Source organism: Schistocerca cancellata, chromosome 9 (genome assembly GCF_023864275.1).
Source record: "Schistocerca cancellata isolate TAMUIC-IGC-003103 chromosome 9, iqSchCanc2.1, whole genome shotgun sequence".
In the NCBI taxonomy this organism is placed as follows: Eukaryota; Metazoa; Arthropoda; class Insecta; order Orthoptera; family Acrididae; genus Schistocerca; species Schistocerca cancellata.
The window spans coordinates 332,165,927-332,192,286 of NC_064634.1; the positions used below are offsets into that span (position 1 = coordinate 332,165,927).

General features: G+C 41.3%; 1 protein-coding gene across 2 annotated transcripts in view; it reads left to right on the plus strand.

Annotated features, from left to right (window-relative positions):
• The window catches only part of LOC126100408 (scavenger receptor class B member 1-like), a 276,724-nt gene that overhangs the window by 174,604 nt on the left and 75,760 nt on the right, over nucleotides 1-26,360 (plus strand). For both annotated transcript variants that reach the window (XM_049911001.1, XM_049911002.1), the window contains exons 4-6: nucleotides 2,615-2,706; nucleotides 20,357-20,517; nucleotides 20,717-20,861. In XM_049911001.1, the coding sequence (XP_049766958.1) occupies nucleotides 2,615-2,706; nucleotides 20,357-20,517; nucleotides 20,717-20,861 (398 nt within the window). The remainder of the gene's footprint in view (nucleotides 1-2,614; nucleotides 2,707-20,356; nucleotides 20,518-20,716; nucleotides 20,862-26,360) is intronic.

The following is a 26,360-nucleotide window of genomic DNA, read 5'->3' on the forward strand; positions in this document are numbered from 1 at the left end:
TTAGCAAAAGTTGAATTCATGTAAGTACAATGTGAGAGCTGGTTCGCTTGAGATAGTGATTGCTCGATCTCCTTTCGAACTTTTTGCCTCTGTTACGACAAGCTTAAGCCATTACTACACGATGATTCCTTGGCAAAGTGAAGTGTGAACGACACCATACCCGAGACTTCGCTGCATATTGATATATCCCGAGTGACTGATTCCAAAGCTAATGGGGCACAGAAATTTATGTAGAGATTTTTAGAGGCTGCGATCATTCGAGGACACAAGGAGAAATATTTTCCTGATGGACCATCGCCAAATAATGCTGTGAAATATTATGTAATTTCAACTGTAATTAATGGATATTCAGAGGTCTCTACACCTGTCGCCGAAGAGTACAATAATCCACTTGAAGTGATAGGGACAAGTGAAATTATTAAATATGGGAAGATTTTCAAGAGGAGGTATTAGGATTTCTAGTTCTGCTTCTGTTATAAGAACTTGAGAGATAATACCAACCAATTGCAAGTTACAGGGTTTGGACAGACAACAATCAAAAATGACAGGCCCTGCTGAGTTCAGTGCACGTAATGACCAGAACCGAAGTGCTTTTGTTACTTGTGCCATCCTCAGCCACCACAGAATGCTAACTGATTTGCGCAATATTTCACGCCTTCTCGACCACATATATTCCCTTTAAAACCCTTGTATCCACTTCGAATAGAATTCACGACAAAAGTGTCTCACCTACGTCACTAGAGTCATCATGAATTTAATGATTTGAAAATATTGCTGTAATTTTTTTTCGTTCTAATAGATGTCATGTAATAGTTATTAATTCTGAATCCATGCACCCATTAATTGGTGACCCTTCATTCGAAAAAAATGATTTTATCAAAGAGTAAGGCACTTTTTAAAACTGAACTTTTGATTTCCATAAATTAATTCACAAATTCCCAGATTCTACATAATAGTCATCTCTAACCTTCCAACTGTATTAGACTAAAAAATCAAGTTCTATCTTGCACGACCCCCCCCCCCCCCCTGTCTTCTTTGGGACCGCAATCAGTCAAGTGACTGAGCCAGACGGGTCGTCTGTAGCCTGTACCACTAGCTTCAGGAACACACATAAACTATATAGGAACCTTGTTATTCTCTTCAATATGTCACATTTTACATTTGCTGCTGTAATATTTGGGTAAACGTTTATGTCTTCAGTGTTTAAAATAACTAATCTGCTGTTTAGTAATTTCCCAATTTGGATTGAAAATTGTGCTAAATCTGAATCAAATGACGTTATATCCGAGAAATAGCGTATGACGCATGTAAGAGGTCCGCTACTCATCGTATGTTTGTATACCCGTAGAAACTACCGCGTTAGACTTCTCATCAGCTCCAGTCGCTTTATGACTTGGGATAATACATACCATTCTAATTAGGTGTACTGTAGCACACCGCTTTCTTGAAGTATCCCTTGATATATCAAGTTATAAACTATCCATATTAACGAAGAATAATCGTAATATTACAGCGCGCGTATTTCCTCACTAGTAGATTGCTGATTAGCTTCAGATACAATACGTTTCAGAAAGACATGGGTATCTCCAACTGTCTGGGTCCTTAATGTTGTGTTCGCGTGGACTATACTGAGTCCATTTTCTCACACTTTTTTTTTTTTTTTTTTTTTTTGCTTTCTACACAATGCACTGTTCATATTTTAAGTAAAAAGTTCTAGAGTCTTCCGTGTTTAATGTTGAAAAAATTTGCAGTGTGTTCTACCGTGCAGAGTAGCTATATCTGCGACATTACAGAATATCCGTCTAATTCTTCGTAAATCTAGATGACGTAGAAATTGTTAATGTATGAGGGGTGTTCAAAAGAAAAGGTACGTAACAATAATGTGGGTATACATTGAACTCTTTATTGAAAAGTAGTCACCCAAGGCCTCAGCACAAATATCCCACTGTTTCATGAGCCTAAGGATCACCTGTTCCCAGAATTCCTTTGACTGTGACATGAGTCAGCCCTCCATTGTCTGCCTCATCTCGCTGTCGGAGTTCAAGCGTTTCCCTTTGTAATTCTTTTAGCGGACCAAAGACGGGGAAGTCTCTGGGTTACATGCCTGGACTGTAGGGTTGATGCTCAAGCTGCTACCACTTGAATTTGGCCATAGTACTTTGGGAGAGGTGAGGTGGCGCGTTATCGTGGAGCAGAATCACTCTTTCAGTGAGCATATCAGCCAGTTTGATGTTCATGGACTTGAGTAGACTGCGGAGTGTCTCACAGGACACGTCATTGTTAGTGGTTTTTACGTGCTTGAGGAATTCGATGAGTATCATGCCTCGAACGTCGAAAACAACGGTGAGCATTAGCTGGACTACAGCGGACACAGTTTTGAATTTTATAGGGGGGAGTGACGGTGCTACATTTGAATCTGTAGATGTATCACTACGTTATCCCAATGCGGCAATGGCAAATGTCAAAGAGTTTGGTTGCTACGACGTTACGTACCTTCTCATTTGAAAACTCGTTATTCAAACTACAGTGATATTCATTATTAAAACAAACAGTTATTCATTAAAGTTGTATTTTATCCAATTAAAACTGTGTTTTTGTGAATATTCTTTTGAAGGTCAGTTGCTGCGACTGCTTCTGGGAGTATCTCTTGTCGCTATTGCATTGTCCATCTGGTTTCTTGATCCTGTGGAGCTTCTTATCAGAAAGGTACTATCACATGTTAAGGAAAATGATATTCTAAGCGTAACTACATTCCCTTAAATGGCAGATTTTAGTTTATCTGTTTACTTGTCTGTATTTTTTAAGTCAACATCATTGTCATCATCATCATCATCATCATCATCATCATCTGACGTTTTAAGTATACTACATCGTGGTAAATCGAAACATAACAATAAAAGAGGTGAGTTGTAATTAAGAAAATATGTATTCATCTGGCTCTGATTTGCATTGTCCATTTTATTATCACAAGGGGGAGGGGTAGGGGAGGACAGAGTGCGGAGTGAGAGGGAAGGACAAAGTGCTTATCTGTTTTCTCTTTATTGTCTTCTGATATGTGTGCTATATCGTGCGAACCGGTTAATAATCTCTCTTATTAGGCCCAAAATCTTTTACCGAAATACGCAACATATAAATGTTAAGAGCGTTCGCTATAATCAATTACTGACGATTCATGCCCTTTTTGTAATTTACTTCGGAAACAGTTGTGAAATTTAAAGATTCTTTCTTATCAGGATTTAGTAGCATAAAGATAGGCAGCGCGTGTGTAGGAGGAGAATAAACAGAAGGCTGTGCACGACCCGAATGGCTATTTATTTCGATCAACATATATTGTCCACTTCAGAAAACATGCTGCAAAAAAAAAAAAAAAAAAAAAAAAAAACGGTAATTAACATACTTGGAGGTAGTGAATAGCGTTCTTTCATCTATGTATCAGCAGAAACACCTCACAGGAGAGTTGGGGTACATACTCTGGGAGTCTGTAGGAAGCGAAAAATTCTGCATAGTAATTCGATTAATAATACACCCAGAGAATCCTACTGAAATTCCTACCCATATAAACCATTGTAAGAAAGCAATAAAGCCAAAACGGAGGGGGTCGGGGTGTCACAGCATGATACATAATTACAGAGTCTACCAGAACAGTTATGTTAAATTCAATGAATCCTAACTCATGAAAATTTCTCCATGAATATAGGAGTTCATTTTACCTGTAATTAGTTGCACTGCTGAATGCTTTTCTCCCCCATTAACATAACTTTTATTTGGTTGCACATGGTTACCCACGCATATGGCAAAAATGAATTACATTCCGAAAATAGCTGGAGAACAAAAAGATTCATCTAATCACAATCCTCTGAATCTCTAAATAGAGCCGATCTCATATAATCTCATACGAATTTCACTATACGTATCTACATGATCAGGAAAGGATCGGTACAATCCTCCACAGAAATCACTACGAAACCGCGATAAGGCCCAAAACACATGCAAACGTAATCGGAAAATTGCTGAAGATTGATTTAATGACCACTTCGGGTCTCCCATGACTTTACAATATACAATCGCTAGCATGATGTGCTACCACTGACGGGTCACGAAAGAAATTGGAACCAGAAAATTAAAACAGAAGCCATTATTACACTGGTTTTATACTTCCCGAAATGATGTGCATTACACTTAAATTTTACTAACGTATTTTCGAAACTTGAACCAAATTATTCCTTACCATATAACAGAAAAAAACTTACTCCCTATTAGGATCTGCCAGTTAAGCCTCAAAAGGAACACACGAAATTGTCTGCAACTATGTTCCGAGAACAAGCGTAGTTTTAAAGCAACAGCAGAGCCGAAAGTGACTCAAAAGCCAGCCAACAGCGTCTTGACGGGCAGGGCTGCCGGTATACTCGCACACTTCAAACCACGACCAGACAGCCAGATGCGTTACTGTATGCCTGTGGAAGGGAGGAGTTGGTACTACTCCTAATATGGAATTCATCTCCCTGACTATTACCAGCAGGGAACGTTGTCTGTGAGACTTTACATGTGGAACAGAGAGACATAATTTATATGACACGAAATGGGTTGCTAATGACCTATTCCAAGAAAAGCGGTGTGAGAGAAAATATTGAAAACAACGGTATGAAGGAAAAGGGCGTGCTGAAAAGTAAGAACTCCTACCTTTTACGTGGAAACGCTAACTTCTCTTTAAACAAAAGAAACGTTACTAACTTCTACCTCTTTACACTTCATGACTACGTATTTATTTCTCATCGGAGTCACCGTGACGACGAACACATTTCTCCCAACGTGAGATCACTTCTCATACCATGAATGTCGGACCTCTGACTTTGTTGACGGAGCCACGATCTCACTTCTGCTTGCTCCTCTCCATCGCTGTCGAAGTGAAGTCCTCGAAGGTGTTACTTCAGTTTTGGAAAGAGAAGGGAACTGGATGGGCCCAAGTCGGGATTGTATGGAGGATGAGCGATGACAGAGAAGACAGGGCGTCCGATTGTTACAGATGTCGCAGAGCTCGTGTGTTGTCTGGAATCATCATGATGGAGAGGGTGCTCGATATGTCGACGAAATCTTCGAATTATAAACTCTATTATAGCACGCTGTTTCTCACACGCTAACGTAATTCCGCTACACATCATCATGTTATACACTTACAATTCCAACTCGGGCTTCAAATATGTAGTCATGAAGAGTAAAGATATAGAGTGTTAATAAAGTTTGCTACATTTAAAAAGGTTTACGAGTTTTCGTATAAAAACTTCGGAGGCATTACTTTTCAGCACAGTTTCGTATAAACATAATGGGCGAGACCGCAAAACACAGCTGAGATGACAGGTTAGACAGTAGCTAAGTTTAAGCTTTAATATAGAATTCAAGTTTCCCTATACTAGAGAAACTACCATGAGCAAATTCATAGACAGGCTCCTACCCAGGACGTTGCATTAAACATTGCTTCCGGTTATTGCCGCGATGGTTCCTATTGTAACACCACATAGACTATCTGTCCGGTCTTTGACAAACCAGATCTGTATGTAAATACCTGTGTACATGAAGTCAGCTTAATCTTTAAAGCCCTAATGTGTTCAATGTCTACAAAAGTCATGCATGATTGAGTCACAGTAAATTTAGCAAAATTTTGTATCCTGTTTTCAGCACTGTGATTTTAATTGTTGAGTAACATTTCTGCTCATCCAATACGCCCAGTGGCAACCAATATTTTTTTTAATTTTATCCATATTTTGCAGCTTAAAACGTGACTGTATTCAGAACATTGGAGGTATGAATTAAACAACGCCTTTAGTCAAAACTTTTACGTGTTTTACTAACTACACGACGCATTTCAGACCCTGTGAGTCTATCGTCAGGTGTAATTTGTCTTAATGCATGTTTTATATCTTCTCTTGAATGAGGTGAAATGCATATTCCTGTCACGAAAACGTTTAATGTTAGGTAATGAATTTCGTAAATCGAACGTGGAATATATGTGCAAAATAGCGGAAAATGACTTGTGTAAACTTACCACATAATCCAAGGAAAGCATTTTTAACGTTTTAGCAACGGCTAATATTCTTTTCTCCGTCGTTTTAGTACATGTCACTTCATAGAAGAGGCACATTTGTACACATATGTTTATAAACACTTTACAGATGTTTTTGTACATAGTGTTGTCAAAGATGAATTTATTCGTAGTGCTAAAGATATAAGTACTAAACAATTGACATATGCAAGAAATAGGTCTTTAAAATTACTGAAATAGCTACGGCTTGCGAAGTCAGTCTGTTCATTTAACATAGATTCTGGTGTTTTGATTTTGTGGACGTATGTCTCCAGTTGTTCTAACAGACTTAGGGTCTTACCATTGGCTTCGTTATGTAGTATTGAAACGTCCCCTTAGAAAAATAGTACAGGACTGTGCTTAAACTGACACACAATATTTTTTTTAGCGCAACGCAATCTGACTTTCAGATATCCCTACAAAGGAATGGCCCTGACTAACATTAATCTATACCTTTCACAAATCACTTACCTCACCAAAAATCTCCGTTACTCGAACTACTGCAATACAGCGAGCGCCACTACTGCCAGCTAAATAAAAGATTCAAACTACGGAAGTCACTAACTACTGATAGGGATAGTTAGCAAATGAAAGATTTTAATAGAGAACAAACAATGTATTTACCTTAATAGTGTTGAAAAACCATAATATACATAGCAGTTCATAATACCCAGTATTAGAAATTTCAAGACTCCGCCATCTCCCTCCCCACATCCACCACTGCTGGCGGCTCACCTCCAACTGCGCAACGCTACGCGCTGTTCACATCCAGCTGCCCAACACTACAATGGCACACAACAATGCAAACTAGCCACAGACTGCGCACAGCACAGCCAGTGATTTTCATGTAGAGCGCTACGTAACGTTGCCAATAAGAAAACATAAACAGCCTACTTACAGTATTACCTAATTCTTTTCAGACTGTTGATGACATGTTTCGTTTCCAACATATATTGTGTAATGACTGATTTTTCGAAATTTTTGAGCCTAGAAGCATTTACATGTTCTTGAAAACGGGTCTTGAAGTTTCTGCCTGTTTTCCCACAAGGTCCTAAATGCATCGTGTAGTTAATAAAAAAAGAAAACGTTGCGACTGAAGGCTTTGTTTACTTCATACCTCCAACGAATATATTTCCCAGAACGTCGCTCTACTTTCTTTTTCCCAGTACTGGAAAATTATTGTTGGCTATAAAAGCCAGATACTAGCTGTAACTACTGCATTTCTTCGTTTGTCTTACTGATATCGAACATTAGCGTGCGGAAGTGCTTTTTTTTTAACATGTACACTGACGGAAAGAATCGCTACACCTAGAAGAGCTGCACAACGTAAGCGAAAGTTGGTAGGCGTCTATTCAAATTTCCCGCCAGTGGCGTAAGAGTTGCGCTAGTAGCGCCACTTTGAGGATGGGAATCAGATTTGCTTTAAATACACCTTGCAATGGTCGTGAGCGTTAGGCTGGACTTGGTGAGTTGATGTTAGTCAAGAATGCCCTTTAAGAAGGCAAGGACGCCATTATGAACACCTCACAGGTGACGTAACGAGGCTATGAAAAAGCTGGATGTTACTTCTACGACAATGAAGAAACATTTGGTACGACTGTATCAACCGTACGTGTTTACTGGCAGCGGTGGTCACGAGAACGTACTGTTGCAACTAGACCGGGCTCAAGGCTTTAGCGTATGGCGCTGGCGCATCGTACTGCATCTGCAGCAGCAATCTGAGCAGCAGGTGGCACCACAATGACACAACGAACTGATACAAATCCGTTACTTCAAGGACAGCTCCGTGCCAGGCACCCTGTGGCATGCATTATACTGAGCTCAAGACACCATCATTTGCGACTTCACTGGTGTGAAGCGAGAGCTCACTGGGGGGGAAGAACACTGTCTCGGTGCCAGTGATGGCCATGTGTTGGTTAGAAGGTGGCCATTTGAGGGCCTGCAACTGCGTGCTAGTTGCGCTGGACTTACACCTCGAGTTGTGAATGTGTGTGCGATTTCGTATGACAGCAGGAGCATTCTCGTGGTTATCCGCACACTTTGACTGGAAATGTGAACTTCAGTCTGATGAACTGACCTATTGTGCTACCATTCATGAACAGCACTGCAGAGCGTGTTTTCCAACAGGACAACGCTAGCCACCACGCCGCTGTTGTAACCTTTGGCGTACTCCATCACATGTTCGGTCACCAATCCAGCACATATTGGATATTATCGGACAACGATTCCAGCGTCATCCACAAACAGTATTAACAGTCTCACTATCGGCCGACTATGTGCAACAGGCATGGAACTCCGTCCCGCGAACAGACATCCGACACCTGTACAACACAATGCATTCGCTTTTGCATGCTAGCATTCAACGTTCTGGCGGTTACACCAGTTACTAATGTAAGATCATTTCAGATTTGCGATGGCTTTTCTCTCGATTGGATTAACCAGAGATCTTGCAATGTTGCCCGCATCTCGTGGTCGTGAGGTAGCGTTCTCGCTTCCCACGCCCGGATTCCCGGGTTCGATTCCAGGCGGGGTCAGGGATTTTCTCTGCCTCGTGATGGCTGGGTGCTGTGTGCTGTCCTTAGGTTAGTTAGGTTTAAGTAGTTCTAAGTTCTAGGGGACTGATGACCATCGATGTTAAGTCCCATAGTGCTCAGAGCCATTTGAACCATTTTTTTCTTGCAATGTTAATCAGTTAAGTGTGTTACCTAGATTAATGTATTTCATTAGTCTTTGTTAATGTAGGGATTTTTTCCGTCAGTGTATCTCTTCTACACAACGTTACACCGGTCCACAAAATTTAAAATAATCCTTTTTCTACATGCTATCCCATTTCTTCACAGGCTCAGCATGTTACTCTGGATTTTGTAATGTTGTTGGCAGAGGGTGGCCGGACGCCCTGCCTGTCACCAATTCTAACCCGAGGGACGGAGCATCTGTCCTCCGTCCGTCTGTGTCTAGTGTGTGAAAATGTGAAAATATTTCCCAAACCGAGGCAGGACGTGAGTACCAGGTCGGCATTCACCAAACCGCTTAAAAACCACATACAAGATGGATGACACGCCACATACGTCAGGAAATATGACGTCATAAGCGTGTAATATATGCGACAAATGGTTCAAATGGCTCTGAGCACTATGGGACTTAGCATCTGAGGTCATCAGTGTGCTAGAACGTTTACGCATCATTGTAAGAAGCAGTGCCTCAGTAGCTATTCACTCAAACCGAGTGAATGCGCCAGACAGAACAGTGTGCTATTTATAGCATCAGTCCTGGCGCACGCAGCGGATGTGGACTCTTATCAGCGTGATTACGCAACCGCAACTTGATTTTCGAGCAACACGGGTCTAGTAATAGTAGAGCCCGTGTTGCACAAACCCAATACGAATCGCGCGCAAAAAACACTTCAGCCAATCAGAGACTGTGCTCGACATCTATTGAGCCTCCCAGAGAGCAGCGCAAAGTGCCCAGAGAGCATCCCAGAGTGCCCCAGAGAGCTACAACACCAAGAAGAATCGCTTCTCGGCTTTTGGCAAGATCAATGTGTAGTATTTGTGGCCCTTAAAAGGGCCGTTTGTTGAGAACTACTACTTTCAATGATTATATAAAGTACAATCACCCACAATGCGACAATCTTCCAAAGAAGAAGGACCACTCGCCTTCACCCATAAGTGAACGCTACAGTCAGAATTTATATTACAACGTCTACGACAAGACAAACACGTAAACGTTGCTTTCGTCGCCGTCGGCGAATGCTTATTTACAAATCACTTATCAATGTGGACGGTACTCTAGGTGCTTCGACATCTTCTGCGAAGGGTAAAAAGAATGAAACTAGAGGAGTTGGTAAAACTACTCAGTTTGTTCTTATTAATGGACCTACTTTATTTTGTGGTGCGAGGTTAAATTTTTCTTTAATGAAAGTTTCTTCTTCCTCTAGTTTGGGTAACGGATGGCTAACCGTAGCTTTCGTTGCTTGTAACAATGCAGGTAGAGCAGGTTTGGAATCCTTTGAAACTAGGGAAATCTTAGCTTACCGGACTATTCCTGTTTCTGAGATTATCATCGCTAGTGAGGGTTCCTACCTTTTTCCGCACGGCAGTTTGTCTTTGTCTTGTCGTAGACGTTGTAAGATAAATTCTGACTGTAGCGTTCACTTATGGGTGAAGGCGAGTGGTCCTTCTTCTTTGGAAGATTGCCGCATTGTGGGTGATTGTACTTTATATAATCATTGATCTTGCCAAAAGCCGAGAAGCGATTCTTCTTGGTGTTGTAGCTCTCTGGGGCACTCTGGGATGCTCTCTGGGAGGCTCAATAGATGTCGAGCACAGTCTCTGATTGGCTGAAGTGTTTTTGGCGCGCGATTCGTATTGGGTTTGTGCAACACGGGCTCTAGTATTACTAGACCCGTGTTGCTCGAAAATCAAGTTGCGGTTGCGTAATCACGCTGATAAGAGTCCACATCCGCTGCGTGCGCCAGGACTGATGCTTATAAATAGCACACTGTTCTGTCTAGCACATTCACTCGGTTTGAGTGAATAGCCACTGAGGCACTGCTTCTTACAATGATGCGGTCGCGCGGTTCCAGACTGAATCGCCTAGAACCGCTCGTCCACTGCGGCCGGTTAATATATGCGACATGTGGGTACGCCGGAAAAGGCGCTGGTATAAAGGTCACTCTAATCCCCTGGAGCGAGTTCGACGAAATTTGATAAGAATATTAGTAAACCAAAAGCATGCTGGAGTAGATTGGGTCAGCAACTTCTGTGAATTAGTAGAACGAAAATCCAGTCCCAGTTACTAATCTTTACTTTTTGTTCATTCAGTAACTAATTTCGGGCAGAGACTAATTTTCAAAGCATCCTACAGGGCAGGAAACGAATCTACACTCATATATAATAGAGTAATTACTAAATTCTTAGGCATATGTTAAAGATACAGAACATATCGTTTCAAACTCATATCATATAGTCCAAAATGGCATTTCTGAGGATGCCAAAAATGTACAATGAACATTTACAGTGCATACAGATAACTGGCAGATTACTCCTACCTCGGTCATAAGAAAACATCGGGAAGAGGGCGCCGTATCAGGATGTAGGAAATATTTTTTATTTATTAAAATATTCTCCACCCATCAAGAATACAACAATTCACACAATAACGACACAAGTCAACTTTAAAATTAATAATTTTTTAAAACTTTTTATCAAAAACAAATCCTTAAAATCACTGACCAGTAATACACAGCAGCGCCACATACGGCATGTATTACAAAACTGTAGGTCATGTTGGCAGGTAAAAATCATTAAATTTGAAACTGTACAAGTCAACAATAAACCTATATACTTTTTAAATCCTGTACCAGAAACAAACTATTATAACTACTGAACAGTAAAACACAGCAGTATCACCTACGGCACACATTAGGAAGTTGCATGCCATGTTGGCACGTAAAAATCATTAAATGTGGATATCCACATTGGTATTAAAAGAAAACAAAACCAAAGGAGATTAAAAATCTTCATCATTTACAAGCACAAAAACTTTACCACATCAAACTTTACAAATTACGCGAAGGTAAAACAACTTTTTCATAATATGTCCCGCCTAAAAGAAAGCATTAAATGACAAAGTTGTCCTTTTACAAAGCACCAACAACGTCCTTGCCATGCTGTGGATGATATAGTATAACCATACTCATGGGCGTATAGGGCGGGAGTGTGGTTGTCGGGGGAGAGGTGAGGGGAGAGATGGGGGAGGATGGAGGGCTGAGAAACGGGGAACGGGAGGAGCATGAAGATGAAGGAGCCAAAAACGAAGAGGTCAAGTGCACAATACGGCAAGGGTGTAAAAATAAATATCAGCAGTAATAATAGAAAATTACTGAACATTAGACTAGAAATGACTATTCATCATTTTTTCACAGTCAAATAATAAGAACTACCATGTTCATCAGAGAAACCGTGTGTTACTCAGGAGTAATCTTACAGTTAAATATGGTAACAAAAAGAAACACAAACAATTTTTTAAAATAATTTGGTGGTGAAGACCATATGATCCACCAGTAAACGGAAATTCAAGATCTCTCGCACACATCATACAACATAAGCAACGTAAAGGCACAACAAACACAGAAACCTTATTATCTAATCAACAGCAGCCTATAGGCATCACAAACGATAATGCATAATTAAATCAGAAGTTGTTCTCTACAGTGTATGAGCAGTGGAACGTAACAACGATGAAAGAACCGAACCACTTACTGTAAAATATGCAAGGTGTTTTCATGAAATGAGAAAGGCAGCTGGAAGGGGAGAATGGGCGGCGGCAAGCAAGAGTTGCAGGCGGCAGGCACATAGATTAAAAAAGCTGGAAATTAGAATCAGTACATATGAAACCGTGGCTACGAGAATTTTAGAAAATGAGCGGTGGGGGGGGGGGGGGGAGGTGGAAATGGGGGAAGGAAATAGTGTGGAGAAATAGGCGGCGGTGGGCGACGAGGCCACGGTACTCAGGAGTTCGTGGTCCAGGCAGTCGCGGTAGTAACACCGGGGTTGGTGGCAGGGGGGAATTGTTACAAAATATACATCATTTTGGAACAGAGCAAAAAACCAAGAGAGCCAAAAATCGATTTGTTCGTTCATTACTTTATGTGGTTCCGTTTAATTTTATTGTTGACTAGTACTGTTATGGTATCAATTGTTGTATTCTTGATGGTTAGAGAACATTTTAGTAAATAAAAATGTTTCCTGCAGCCTAATAGAGTCCCCCCTTTCCGAGGTTTCCTTACGACAGCGCTCATCGGTCTTCTGACTGGTTTGATGCGGCCCGCCACAAATTCCTCTCTAGTGCTAACCTCATCTCAGAGTATCACTTGCAACCTACGTTCTCAATTATTAGCTGGATGTATTCCAGTTCTTGTCTTCCTCTACAGTTCTTGCCTCTACAGCTTTCTCTAGTACCATGGAAGTCATACACGTTTGCCTTAACAGATGTCCTACCATCTTGTCCCATCTACTTGTCAGTGCTATCCACATATTCCTTTCCTCACCGATTCTGCGCGGATCATCCTCATTCCTTACCTCATCAGTCCATCTAATTTTCATCATTCGTTCGTAGCATCATATATCAAATGCTTCGATTCTCTTCTATTCCAGTTTTCCCACAGTCTTTGTTTCACTATCATACAATGCTGTACTCCAGACGTACATTCTCAGAAACTTCTTCCTCAAATTAATGCTTATCTCTGACATTAGTAGACTACTCTTGGTCAGGAATGTCCTTTTTGCCATTGCTAGTGTACTTGTGATATCCTCGTTACTCCGTTCGTCATTGGTTATTTTACTGGCTAGGTAGCAGAATTCTTCATCTGCTTCGTGACTATCAATCCTCAGGTTAGGTTTCTCGCTGTTCTTATTTCTGCTATTTCCCATTACTTTCGTTTTTCTTCGATTTACTCTCAAACTCTATTTGTTACTCCTTAGACTGTTGATTTCGTTCATCAGATCATGTAATTCTTCTCCACATTCACTTACTGTAGCAGTGTCATGACCTAATCGTATCATTGATATCCTATCACTTTCAATCTTAATTCCGCTCTACAATCTTAATATCTTTATATCTTTCTTTAATATCTGTCATTGCTTCCTCGACATTCAGATTGAACAGCAGGAGCAAAGGACTACATCCTTGTCTTACACACGTTTTAATCCGAGCGCTTCTTTCTTGGTCGTCCACTCTTTATTATTCCCTCTTGGCTCTTGTACGAGTTGTATATTACCATTCTCCCCCTACAGCTTATTCCTAATTTTCTCAGAATGCGGAACACCTTCCACAATTTTACAGTGTCGAACGCCTTTTTCAGCTCGACAAATCCTATGAACTTGTCCTGATTTTACTTTAATCTTATTTCCATTAACAACCGCAACGTCAGAATTGCCTCTTTCCTGCCTTTACCTTTCCTAAGGAAAAATTTATCGTCATCCAGCACATTCTCAATTTTCTTTTCCATTACTCTGTATATTATTCTTTTCATCAACTTGGATGCATGAGTTGTTAAGCTGATTGTGCGATAATTGTGTGGCTGATTTTTCCGAACATCAGACGGTATGTTGTCAGATTCGTACATCCTACCACCAACTTGACTAGATGCTTTGCTGCCACATCCTCCTATGATTTTAGAAATTCTGATGGAAAGTTGTGTATCCCTTCTGTCTTATTTGATAGTAAGTCCTCCATAGCCTTTTTAAATTCTGATTCTAATGCTGGATATCGACTAATGTTTCTTCTCCTATCACATCAGACTAATCCTCCCCCTCACAGAGGCTTTCAATATATTCTTTCCACCTATCCGCTCTCTCCTCTGCATTCTCGTTTCACTCTTAATGCTACCACCCTTGCTATTAATGTCACCGAAGGTTATTTCACTTTCCTGTATGCTGAACCTGTCCTTCCGCCATTCATTTCTTTTTGGACTTCTTCATTTTTACATACAACTATTTAGTCTTAGTTTCCCTGCACTTCCTATTTATTTAATTCCTCAACGACTTGTACTTCCGTATTCCTGAGCTTTGCGGAACATTTTTGTCCTTCCTCTTTTCTTCGATTAAGTCAAGCATTTCTCCTGTTACCCATGTTTTCTTCACAGTTACCCATGTTTTTCTTTGAAACTTCTGTGACTTCCCTTTTTAGAGATGTCCATTTATCTTCAACTATACTGCCTACTGAGCGATTCCATATATATATATATATATATATATATATATATATATATATATATATATATATATAGCCTTAGAGAACTTGAAGCATATATTGTCATTCCGTAGTACCTCTGAAACCATCTTCCTGGCGTATTGAATCTTCCTGACTACTCTCTTAAACTTCAGCCTACTCTTCATCACTACTAAACTGTGATCTACACTCCTGGAAATGGAAAAAAGAACACATTGACACCGGTGTGTCAGACACACCATACTTGCTCCGCACACTGCGAGAGGGCTGTACAAGCAATGATCACACGCACGGCACAGCGGACACACCAGGAACCGCGGTGTTGGCCGTCGAATGGCGCTAGCTGCGCAGCATTTGTGCACCGCCGCCGTCAGTGTCAGCCAGTTTGCCGTGGCATACGGAGCTCCATCGCAGTCTTTAACACTGGTAGCATGCCGCGACAGCGTGCACGTGAACCGTATCTGCAGTTGACGGACTTTGAGAGAGGGCGTATGGTGGGCATGCGGGAGGCCGGGTGGACGTACCGCTGAATTGCTCAACACGTGGGGCGTGAGGTCTCCACAGTACATCGATGTTGTCGCCAGTGGTCGGCGGAAGGTGCACGTGCCCGTCGACCTGGGACCGGACCGCAGCGACGCACGGATGCACGCCAAGACCGTAGGATCCTACGCAGTGCCGTAGGGGACCGCACCGCCACTTCCCAGCAAATAAGGGACACTGTTGCTCCTGGGGTATCGGCGAGGACCATTCGCAACCGTCTCCATGAAGCTGGGCTACGGTCCCGCACACCGTTAGGCCGTCTTCCGCTCACGCCCCAACATCGTGCAGCCCGCCTCCAGTGGTGTCGCGACAGGCGTAAATGGAGGGACGAATGGAGACTTGTCGTCTTCAGCGATGAGAGTCGCTTCTGCCTTGGTGCCAATGATGGTCGTATGCGTGTTTGGCGCCGTGCAGGTGAGCGGCACAATAAGGACTGTATACGACCGAGGCACACAGGGGCAACACCCGGCATCATGGTGTGGGGAGCGATCTCCTACACTGGCCGTACACCACTGGTGATCGTCGAGGGGACACTGAATAGTGCACGGTACATCCAAACCGTCATCTAACCCATCGTTCTACCATTCCTAGACCGGCAAGGGAACTTGCTGTTCCAACAGGACAATGCACGTCCGCATGTATTCCGTGCCGCCCAACGTGCTCTAGAAGGTGTAAGTCAACTACCCTGGCCAGCAAGATCTCCGGATCTGACCCCCATTGAGCATGTTTGGGACTGGACGAAGCGTCGTCTCACGCGGTCTGTACGTCCAGCACGAACGCTGGTCCAACTGAGGCGCCAGGTGGAAATGACATGGCAAGCCGTTCCACAGGACTACATCCAGCATCTCTACGATCGTCTCCATGGGAGAATAGCAGCCTGCATTGCTGCGAAAGGTGGATATACACTGTACTAGTGCCGACATTGTGCATGCTCTGTTGCCTGTGTCTATGTGCCTGTGGTTCTGTCAGTGTGATCATGTGATGTATCTGACCCCAGGAATGTGTCAATAAAGTTTCCCCTTCCTGGGACAATGAATTCACGGTGTTCTTATTTCAATTTCCAGGAGTGTGTATCTACTTCTAACTACGCCTTACAATTCAGTTTCTGACTTCAGTATCTCTTTCTGCCGATGATGTAATCTAACTGAACTCTTCCCGTGCCACTCGGCCTTTTCCAAGTATACCTCTTCCTCTTGTGATTCTTGAACAGATTATTCGCTATTACAAACTGAATTTTATTACAGACCTGAGTCTTTCTCCTCCCTCATTCCTTGTCCCAGCCCATATTCTCCTGTAACCTTCTCTTCTACTTCTTCCCCTACAACTGCATTCCATTCCCCCATGATATTAGATATTCATCTCTCTTTTACTGTACTACTCTTTCAGTATCCTCATATAGTTTCTGTATCTCTTCGTCTTCAACTTGCGACGTCGACTTGTATACCTGATCTGTCGTTGTCCGTGATGGTTTGCTGGTGATTCTGATAGGAACTACCCTGTGACTGAACTTTTCACAGTAACACACTCTCTGCGCTACCTTCGTATTCATAACGAATTATACTCCAGTTATACCTTTTTCTGTTGCTGTTGCTATTACCCTATACTCATTTAACCAGAGATCCACGTCTTCTTCCCATTTCACTTAACTGACCCATACTGTATCTACATTGAGCCTCTGCATTTTCCTTTTCAGGTTTTCTAATTTCCCTGTCACGATCAAGCTTCCGACATTTCACGCCCCGACTCGTAGAGCGTTATCTTTTCTTTGATTATTCAATTTTGTCTCATGGTCACCTCCTCCTTGGCAGTCCTCTCCCGGAGATTCGAATGGGAGACTATTCCGGAATCTTTTGCCAATGGAGAGATCATCATGACACTTTTCCAGTTACAGGCCACATGCCCTGTTGATACGTATCTTTAATGCTTCCATTGCCTTCTGTATTCTCATGCAGTTGATCGTTGCTGATTCTTCCACCTTTAGGAGCACTTTCCTATCCCTAGAACAAGAGAGTGCGCTGAACCTCTGTCTACTTCTCCGCCCTCTTTGTGAAGGCTTTTGGCAGAATGAGGGTGACTTCTTATACCGGAAATTTTCCGCCGCCAATGCCGATTATTAATCATAAATTATGCGGTGGCGGGACTCATTCCCAGAGCCGAGAACTTTTTCATTACTAACCAAAGCCGCTAACTTTTTTTATCTCGTTTTGTTCGTTGTCAGTCGTTGTATTTGTTCGGGGCGGACGTCCCATAACGCTCGCTCAAGTTCATCGTTCATTCGTTCACTCAGATTTTTATTACATAGAGGAGGTAACCCTCTGACCCCTAGACTGCAGGTGAAATGCAAATATTCATTTCATATTTCTGACATCTTCAGAAATGTCATTTTCGACTGTGTTATGTATGTTTGAAAAGAAATATTCTGTCTCTTTAGAATATGCTTAAAAATTTGGTAGTAACTGAATTATACATGAGTGCAAAATTGGTTTTCTGTCGTGCAGGATGATTTGAAACTAGTAATAGAATGAATAGAAAATAGAAATTTACGACTTGGACTAGGTTTTCGTTCTACTGACAAGTATTAGTTACGATCTGGATAAAAATACTGTGATGGTCAGAACCAACAGTGTGCTACTGAGGTGAGCATGATAAAGAGAGAAGGAAGAAGAGGAGTTGGACAGATGCTGAGGGGAAAGGAGGAGATGTACACAGATAAGGAAGAAGAGGAGATGGACGGAGAGAGTGTTATGGAGAAATCGACAGGGAGAAGCGAGTGGTGAGGTGGATAGACAATGTCGCAGCTTGTGAAAGGACAGACGAACAGATAGACATAGATAGGGGGAGGGGGAGGAGGGAGAGGTAAGCAGGGGGAGGAGGAAATAGACAGTAGTGGAAAGGATGAGAGGGAGGGGGAAGAGATGTGGATGAAGGATGAGATCAACAGATAGATGTGGAAGGAGGAGATTGAATAATAGATGATTGGAGTAAATACATACCCGGGAAACGTCCGGTACTCAGCTAGTCCTAAAATAAAAGTGAACGAGGTAACAACTAGACGAAGCACATTAACAAGACACTTAGGGATATTCCTGGACGTACGTCGTAGCTTTGCACATCATAAACGGAAGGTATAAAAGTGATTAACAAACTTCTAATCATCGCAAATAGTCAATTGCGACCTTCTTTGGTCGTAATGAGAACATACCACCAGTCCATGTCAGCATCAGATGCATAATATTTCGCCTCACAACTGCAGCTTTCTGAGACATTCTCATTAGTCGTAAGAGTTCAACGACAGTTTGCACTCTTAGTAATTCTAGAATATTCCCTTTTGGTTTGCAAATCAGGGAAAAGGGAACCATTTAGTGAAGAAAGGAACGCAGTCAAATGCAAGCACGAAGGATACCTGTAACTGAGGCAAATGCGAAAACGTGAATACAAGATCGCATATTATGCCTGTAGAAAAATGAAATGGAAACTTCAGACATAGGCGGGAGAACAGATTAATCCGTCGCTAGCATCAGGGAGAGGATAAAAACGAGATATCTTAACCCCTGAGGGGTCCGATATATTACCTGACCGGTCATGGTCAGTATGCTACGGATCTACACAAAGTCAAAGAAAGATGAATCACTGTTGCGCCTGTGGCTGTGGGGGCACTCCAGGTCAGACATTGTGGGACTGTGCGCTCTACGAGGACGCAGGGGTAATGCCCGTCAGGCATTAAGGATGTTGTATCCCGGAGCAGTACTGAGGAGCGAGTCAACGTGGCGCATCTTGGACCAAACTGCAGCCGCAGTGTGGAGAGGCGCCAAGGAATATTAGCGAGCCATTCAAACACACATCACAATGCTAACAACCCGACTAGACAACATCTTTGCAGAAGTAGAGAAGACGACTGAGATCGACGACACTGAATGAAATGGTTTCTCATGAATTTATATTGCACTGGTACAAGTGATCACAGAAGTGTGGTTCCGGAGACGTTACAGTGAATCGTATAATCGTTTCCTATTGCGGAAATGCTAAAAGGAATCCAGCAGACAATGGCTGTTGTCCGTGGTCGTATGAGAGCGGATACAGAAGTGGAGACAAAAAGGTACAGTTTAAATGTTCCATAATAAATTTATAAAAACAGAACAGATTTTGCAGTACCAGCGGTAGTATTGTTATGGATAGAACCTGAAGTGGTGAATTAAAATTTAATGTGTCCTAAAGAACAGACACCACGCCAAAGTCGGGACTTTGTACGGGATCAACGGCGTCGAGTGCAGACTTTATCTAAGATGAATCAGAAACTCGGTAGGTCTCAAGAAAATTTAATTACGTCGTATGAGTAGTATTAACAGTTGCGTTATTGGTTAAGTGTTTTAATATAGTTTTGTAGTGGTAGAAAGTAGCTGCAACATTTTTTGAAAATAAAACACCAGGAATAAATAACACATGCAGTTATTATTATCCACGAGATTGTGAATTGTGTGGCCTACTGTATCTTCTCAGATAACAGACTGTAGCTGTGAAGAATAGGCCCTTCAGTCTGGAACCGTGCGACCGCTACGGCCGCAGGTTCCAATCCTGCCTCGGTCATGGATGTGTGTGATGGCCTTAGGTTAGTTAGGTTTAAGTAGTTTTAAGTTCTACGGGACTGATGACCTCAGCTGTTAAGTCCCATAGTGCTCAGAGCCACTTGAACCATTTTTGAAGAATAGATAAATAAGTAAGTATCCGAGAGGGTATGAATTTAAAATACTGATTTACAATTTGTTTTTACATACGATATATACTGAAAAACATTTTAAATACACGACAACAATTATAGCTTCACGTCCTTAGGAACACATATAACAGTTTTATAAAGCTTTTAGCATTTTCCCTTGATGATGCCCATTTCAGTTTAACTATCACAAAAATTAGTATTGACGTTGGAAGTGCCTAAAAAGGAGCATTACTTTGAAAATGTAATTAATGGCGATAACCTTTTACAACATATGAAAGTGTTTCTTGTTTCAGTTGTTCGCCTTTCATGAAGGATCGTTCTTATATGAGCACTGGAGGAATCCTCCGGTTCCGATCAAACACAATGTTTTTGTGTTTAACGTAACAAATGCTGATGGTTTCCTACACCGTGGAGAGAAACTTCGTGTCGAAGAGGTTGGACCATATGTATACTCGTGAGTATCTTCTTAATAAATAAATTACAAAACTTATAAAATTAACTTCTTTATCTGTGATAATTTATTGTACTTTTGTGAATTTAGTCTATTTTTTGTTAGTCGAGGGACATTGTATCTCTGGTTTTGGAATTTGTAGTGTGTTGTACTATTCGTTAATCTTATTGCATATCAGCTATCATACACCCTTTTTTTTCAGGGAACATCTGAACAATGTTGTTCTTAACTTTAACGATAATGGTACGATCACTTACATCCCTAATCGTACTGAGACATTTTCAGAGGAACTTTCAGAAAGGAATGCCAAAGAAGACATCGTTATAATACCCAACTTAGCCCTGATTGTGAGTTTCCTCTTGTATATTTAGCTTAGTTCTTATTATAAGCCCAGTTTTGCTAGGTATAACTGCAAAGTCATTCATATACTGAAGAGAAATTTTAATTACACTAGCAGGTATATTGCTGCTCTTGATTTCAGTGGCAACCTCAACACAATATTAGAACCGTCCATTATCAACAACTTGTTCCAAGTTTGGAAAGATAACCGGCTGTAGGTAACTGATTAGTGATTTCTTCAAGTGTACGGCATATTGCCGTAGGTACATGGCACTCACGTATAGCATAAATATCACATGAAGTTGGTGTATATTAGCAAATCCGTTTGATTCCATAGGTAACTTATTTGTAGAATAGAACATTATCAACGATTCCATGATAAGTGTAAATGCTGAAGTTAGGTCGAACATTGATATGTATCGTTAACAATACTAGTGAGTACACAACTATATATAGTACCAAGCAAGTGGTGGGGCGGCGGAAGCGAGGGCGGTGTTGTATCTATCTATATATCCTATTAATGTGTGTTTTTTGTTATTTTATTTTATTTATATTTTATTTTTATTTTCAATTTGATTTTGGTTCCACTGCAAAGAAATGCGAAGGCACGTATCGTTCTTAGATTTTACTGTCACAAAAATGTAGCGTAGGATCCTGAATAATTATTGAAATTTTTTAGACGAATCTATGCTCAAAAACAGTTAATCAGTATAGGCTACATACACAGACAAAAAAATATTTCACAATTTTCGATATGTAAGGAACTACATGTGATTTAATAACTTCTTAGTGCAGGCCAAATCTGGGTCCTACTGCACGCAACATAAATCGTCTTAACATATTGTTAAGTAATTTGAAAATGTCAGTTTCCTACAGATCATTGATGAAAGAAATAATATCGCTGATCTCCAGCGTCGCCTGTGGAAAAAACGGGATAGCAATACAATAATTTGAAATTGCCGCTTAATGGCGGCCAATTGTCACCGTCCAGCGATGTTCAGCTTGCTGCAGGCGCGCGTCTGAAATTCATTTAAAAATGACGGAACAAGCAAACGGGATATGTAGTGCAGATTAGAGTTAAAATTAACAACGACCGTGGGCTGACCGATAACTTCATGACATACATCGTCCGCAAGCGGCAAAGCCAATATCGCTACAACAACGGCACGAAGCTCTTCCCAGTTTGAAGGACGATCACGAAAAACAAAGTGCGACTTAACCGCCTCTCGCATCCCCCTGACAACAACAGGCACCAACTCCAGTTCTGGCAAATCTATCAACAAGGTCAAGCAGGCCGTCTTAACTCTGTCCACATACTGATGTAACTCCTCTTTATGCTGCTGCATCTCTCAAATGTAACGACACTCAAGCTGTTTCTGAACTCCGGTGGTCAATCCTTCGCCAATGAGAAGCTCCCTCAATTGCTGCAAGGAAAACCCTTCTGTCATGGCTCGGGATACGAAGATCCTCAGCTCAACTCTAGCTAACAGGTACAATAGTGACAAAACTACTTGGTGCGGAATGTGAAAGGCAGCAGCATGTTGTTCAAGACGAACCAACAACCATACTAAGTTTTCAACCTGCTCAAGTCGATCTACAACTAATTCAGTTATATCCCGAAAGAAATACGCCAGAGGATTAGGCAATTTGGCAAATGCTGCGTCTAACTTCTCAGAGGATAGAACAACACCACTCCCAGGCTGGCTCCCGGTTCCACCTTGATATAGCAACTTCCGCTCTTCAATCCTCTTCCCATCCAGTTCTAAACACGTAGGCTTAAACTACAATGCATTAACCAAAGACCCCAATTCGGTGGTTAATTTTTTATGATGATCCTCCAAGCCTAAAATGACTAAATCCGCTATCTGATTGGTTAGATGCACTAACTGTGCCCGCACCCTAGGTTGAGTGCCTTCCAAAACACGAATTGTGTCCTCAGGGACCCTAATAGCCTTAAACGAAAATTCAGTGGCTGCTTCTGTCTCACCCACCACATCCGGCGTGACGTCAACCAGGTGAAGAACGGTCGCACGCAAACGGGCCACAAAGTCCGGAACACTGCCCTCAATCGACTGGAGTCTTATCTCCAACTCATGAACAAGGTGGTCCTTCCTCAACAGGCGATCCCCGGACACTGCCTGACCGCCATTAAAACAGGTCACCTGAAACAACCAACAACCAAGACAATGTGGCGCAACACTAACAGAAAAACAATCCAAACCAAGAGTAACTGTATTGGCAATGTCACAATCGTAACCACGCTCTGCTGCCATTTGAAACCAGGTTGGTAAGTACTCAGAGAGCGCACAGGATGTTTGTGGATGGGGCCGTAAACAGTTACTGTGAGCTGTACAATCAAACACGCAACTTTATTTTTCTAAGAACCACTGATTTACACATTGCTTTAAAAGATCACAATTAAACAATATAGCTGAAGGCCTTGTTTAAAAACTTGAGATGCTTTCTGGGCTGAATACCCAAAACAACACCAAAAACAAGAAGGGCTGAAGGCCAGGCTTAGAAATCAAAAGCAATTAAAAAGTAGAACGTAAATTTTTTTCGTTTAAAAAAAACATGCAATTGAAAACAGTTAGCAGCTGAAGGCCTACACTGCACGTCTGGAGGACAACTATAATTACAACACATTAATAAACAATTTTTCCAACCAAGAAATTTCTTTTTAAACTTACAACAGCACGCCCGAAAGCCTAATTAAAAAGTATTAACTTGTTGCACGGCTGAAGGCCACAAAGAAATTTCAAACAACAGCTGAAGGCCTGAACAACAAGTCAGACAAACAATTTAAAATAAACCCCTTCCTTCTTATAAAAAATTTTGCTTTACAGAATACACACGGCTGAAGGCCTTATTAAAAGGGGTTCACATAAATCCTTGGCTGAGGGCCACACGTAACACACCGAACAACTAACGTCTTAGGGCCTGGATTACTAACAATTTCAGATAGAACAAATTTTAGGGAAAAAACTTTCTTTCTTAAAATAAAATCAATCTTCAAAATTTTAATTTAACATGGCTGAAGGCCTTTATGTAAAATTTAAAAAGAACTCAATTAATACACAGCTGAAGGCCTCACACAATAATTGAATCTAAAATGAAAATCACAATCTAAAACAAACAGAACAAGTGAGGCCCAGAAGTGTTCCAAGGGTTGGCCTGAGAATGTAGTTCACACGTAAGGTGAGGTGAGACAGGTAGCCAAGAGTTGAAGTTAAATAATCCGATGGCAACTCAAACTAGGGATGGCCGAAGGACCGACCAACAATTTAACTAATTCCCTTCCGTCCAACCAATGGCACAAAAATGGAAAATATTGGCCGAGGACGAGGATATGAACAGCACTATGTCTTCAGTAATTGGCGTTTAGAAACAGCCAAGGGAACAATAACCACTCTAAGCATATATAAACCAAACAACTTAAAAGTCTGTGGAAGTACGCGCTGTGCTGGACAGCATCAACTCAACGAGGAAAGGCACACTGTTGGAAAAGTACGCTAATGACCAGGGCAGGTAACTGGGGAATTAACGGCCACGGGTCAGAAAATACCGCTTGTGCACTTCACTGGTAAGCAACAGTCAATTTAATAATGAATCACAATACGGGAAGACAGTTGCAAAATTTCGCAAACCCCAACAACTCATATGTTGCTGCTAGCCCGAATTGCCCAGCGAGCAACAATCCGCAAATGAGCGAAGAGCTGCCACAATAGTTGAGGCTCCATAACAGGTTAACTTCAGCGTCCAGGATCGGTGGGCAACGACTTTGTCGCTCTCCCAGCTAGCGCCTCACGATCCAACAGTGTGTGCACGCCACCAGCAGTCACAGCCTTGCCTCACGCCACAGAGAGTTCGTTGCTGCTTCATCCCAACCGATGACTACTAGTCGTCAAACCAAAGATAGTAGGACAGTACTAGTATCATAAGCGCTGATGCTGCCACTCAAGGAGGGAAGCCAGCAACTTTGTTACGCCAGTAAGTAAGGAAGAAACAAGACGCCACTCGATGTGACAAAATGCCAAAGAACATACGGCATGAACACGAGCCGCACATGGCTCAAACAGAATTATTTAAGACATATATTAGAGCTCACCGCTCAAATAATAAAACATGGAGACACCTTATTATGTAAATGGCACACAATGGTGTCCTATTCGAACAAGAACAACCAAGAGAGTGTCCCGCGCTTTTTGTTTCATGCTGATACCAAAAAGAACAAAGATAATAATAAAACTTGCGTTACAGATAATAGTTTTTCTTTGTAATCGCATTATTTCTCTGACTTTCAGTTGAGTTTCTTTTACAGATGACAAATATAATTGCTCAAACGTAGAAAAATATTTAAAAATTTATAGTTTGCCTAATCTGGGCCATGTGACGTCATAGGGGGTGTGAAGGTACGAGCATACTTTGACCACCACAGAAAAATAAAATTACAAATTTCCTGAGTTTTTGTTGACTTTTGTCACATACCAACTCCTTAAAGAGATAGTGTTGTGTAAGCAGGACTAGTAAACTGCCAATACTGAATATACCATTCACTGTGAAAGTTGCATATATTACTATGATTGGTATTGCAAGGGTTAAAAAAAGAAATGAAACTGATATTTACATGAAGTTAATTTTATTCTGGATGATACTAATATGAATTCATACTAAGCTATAGTGTGGGATTCGACAACGATGGTAGCAAAACTACTAAGAAAACTTCAAAATAAAACTTTCGTTACTATTGTACAGTGCATAGAGTATTACTGGAAGCTGTTAATTTGTATTTATTGTCTCTGAGGTTAGACAGAGAACTGTCACTGAGAATGGGAGAATTTATATCAAGGAGGAAGTATCTATGATTGTATGATCAGTTACAAATGAAGATTATTTATGACAATGAATGTACAAAATTATAAACATGTACTTAATGGTTAAAATGAAGCAATCTCCACCTATATTCCCAAAGAGAATATTATTTGAAAGAATATAATTCACGCTTTGAAGAGTATCATATGCTGATATAGGGTAAGGCAGCGATCCAATGCACAGTGAGCAACATCCCATCAATTTATTATCAGTTAAAGACTTCCCTCTGAAGATTCCATTTTATGATTGACCCAGCTTTTGACCTCTTTTGGCGATTTAGTAATCTAGATCGAGTTTCTTCGTCTTAACAAACTGGTCTCCTCACGGAGAACCTCATCATCTCTTATCATCCTACTTAATTTACATGATCTTTATGGAACACTACATCTTAAACGATTCGATTCACTTCTTTTTTGGTTTTCTGACAGTCAATGGTCGACTTGATTATATGCTGCGCCCCAGTCACACATTCTCAAAAATGGCGTCCTGAAATTAAAGCCTGATGGTTGCTAACAGATGTTTTGCAGGAGAAACGCCCATTCCTTCATTTAACTACGCGGTCATCAATTTTTGTGGTCACTTTACAGCTAAGCTTCTTTCTGCTACTCAACATTACTATCTTTGGTTTACTCTCA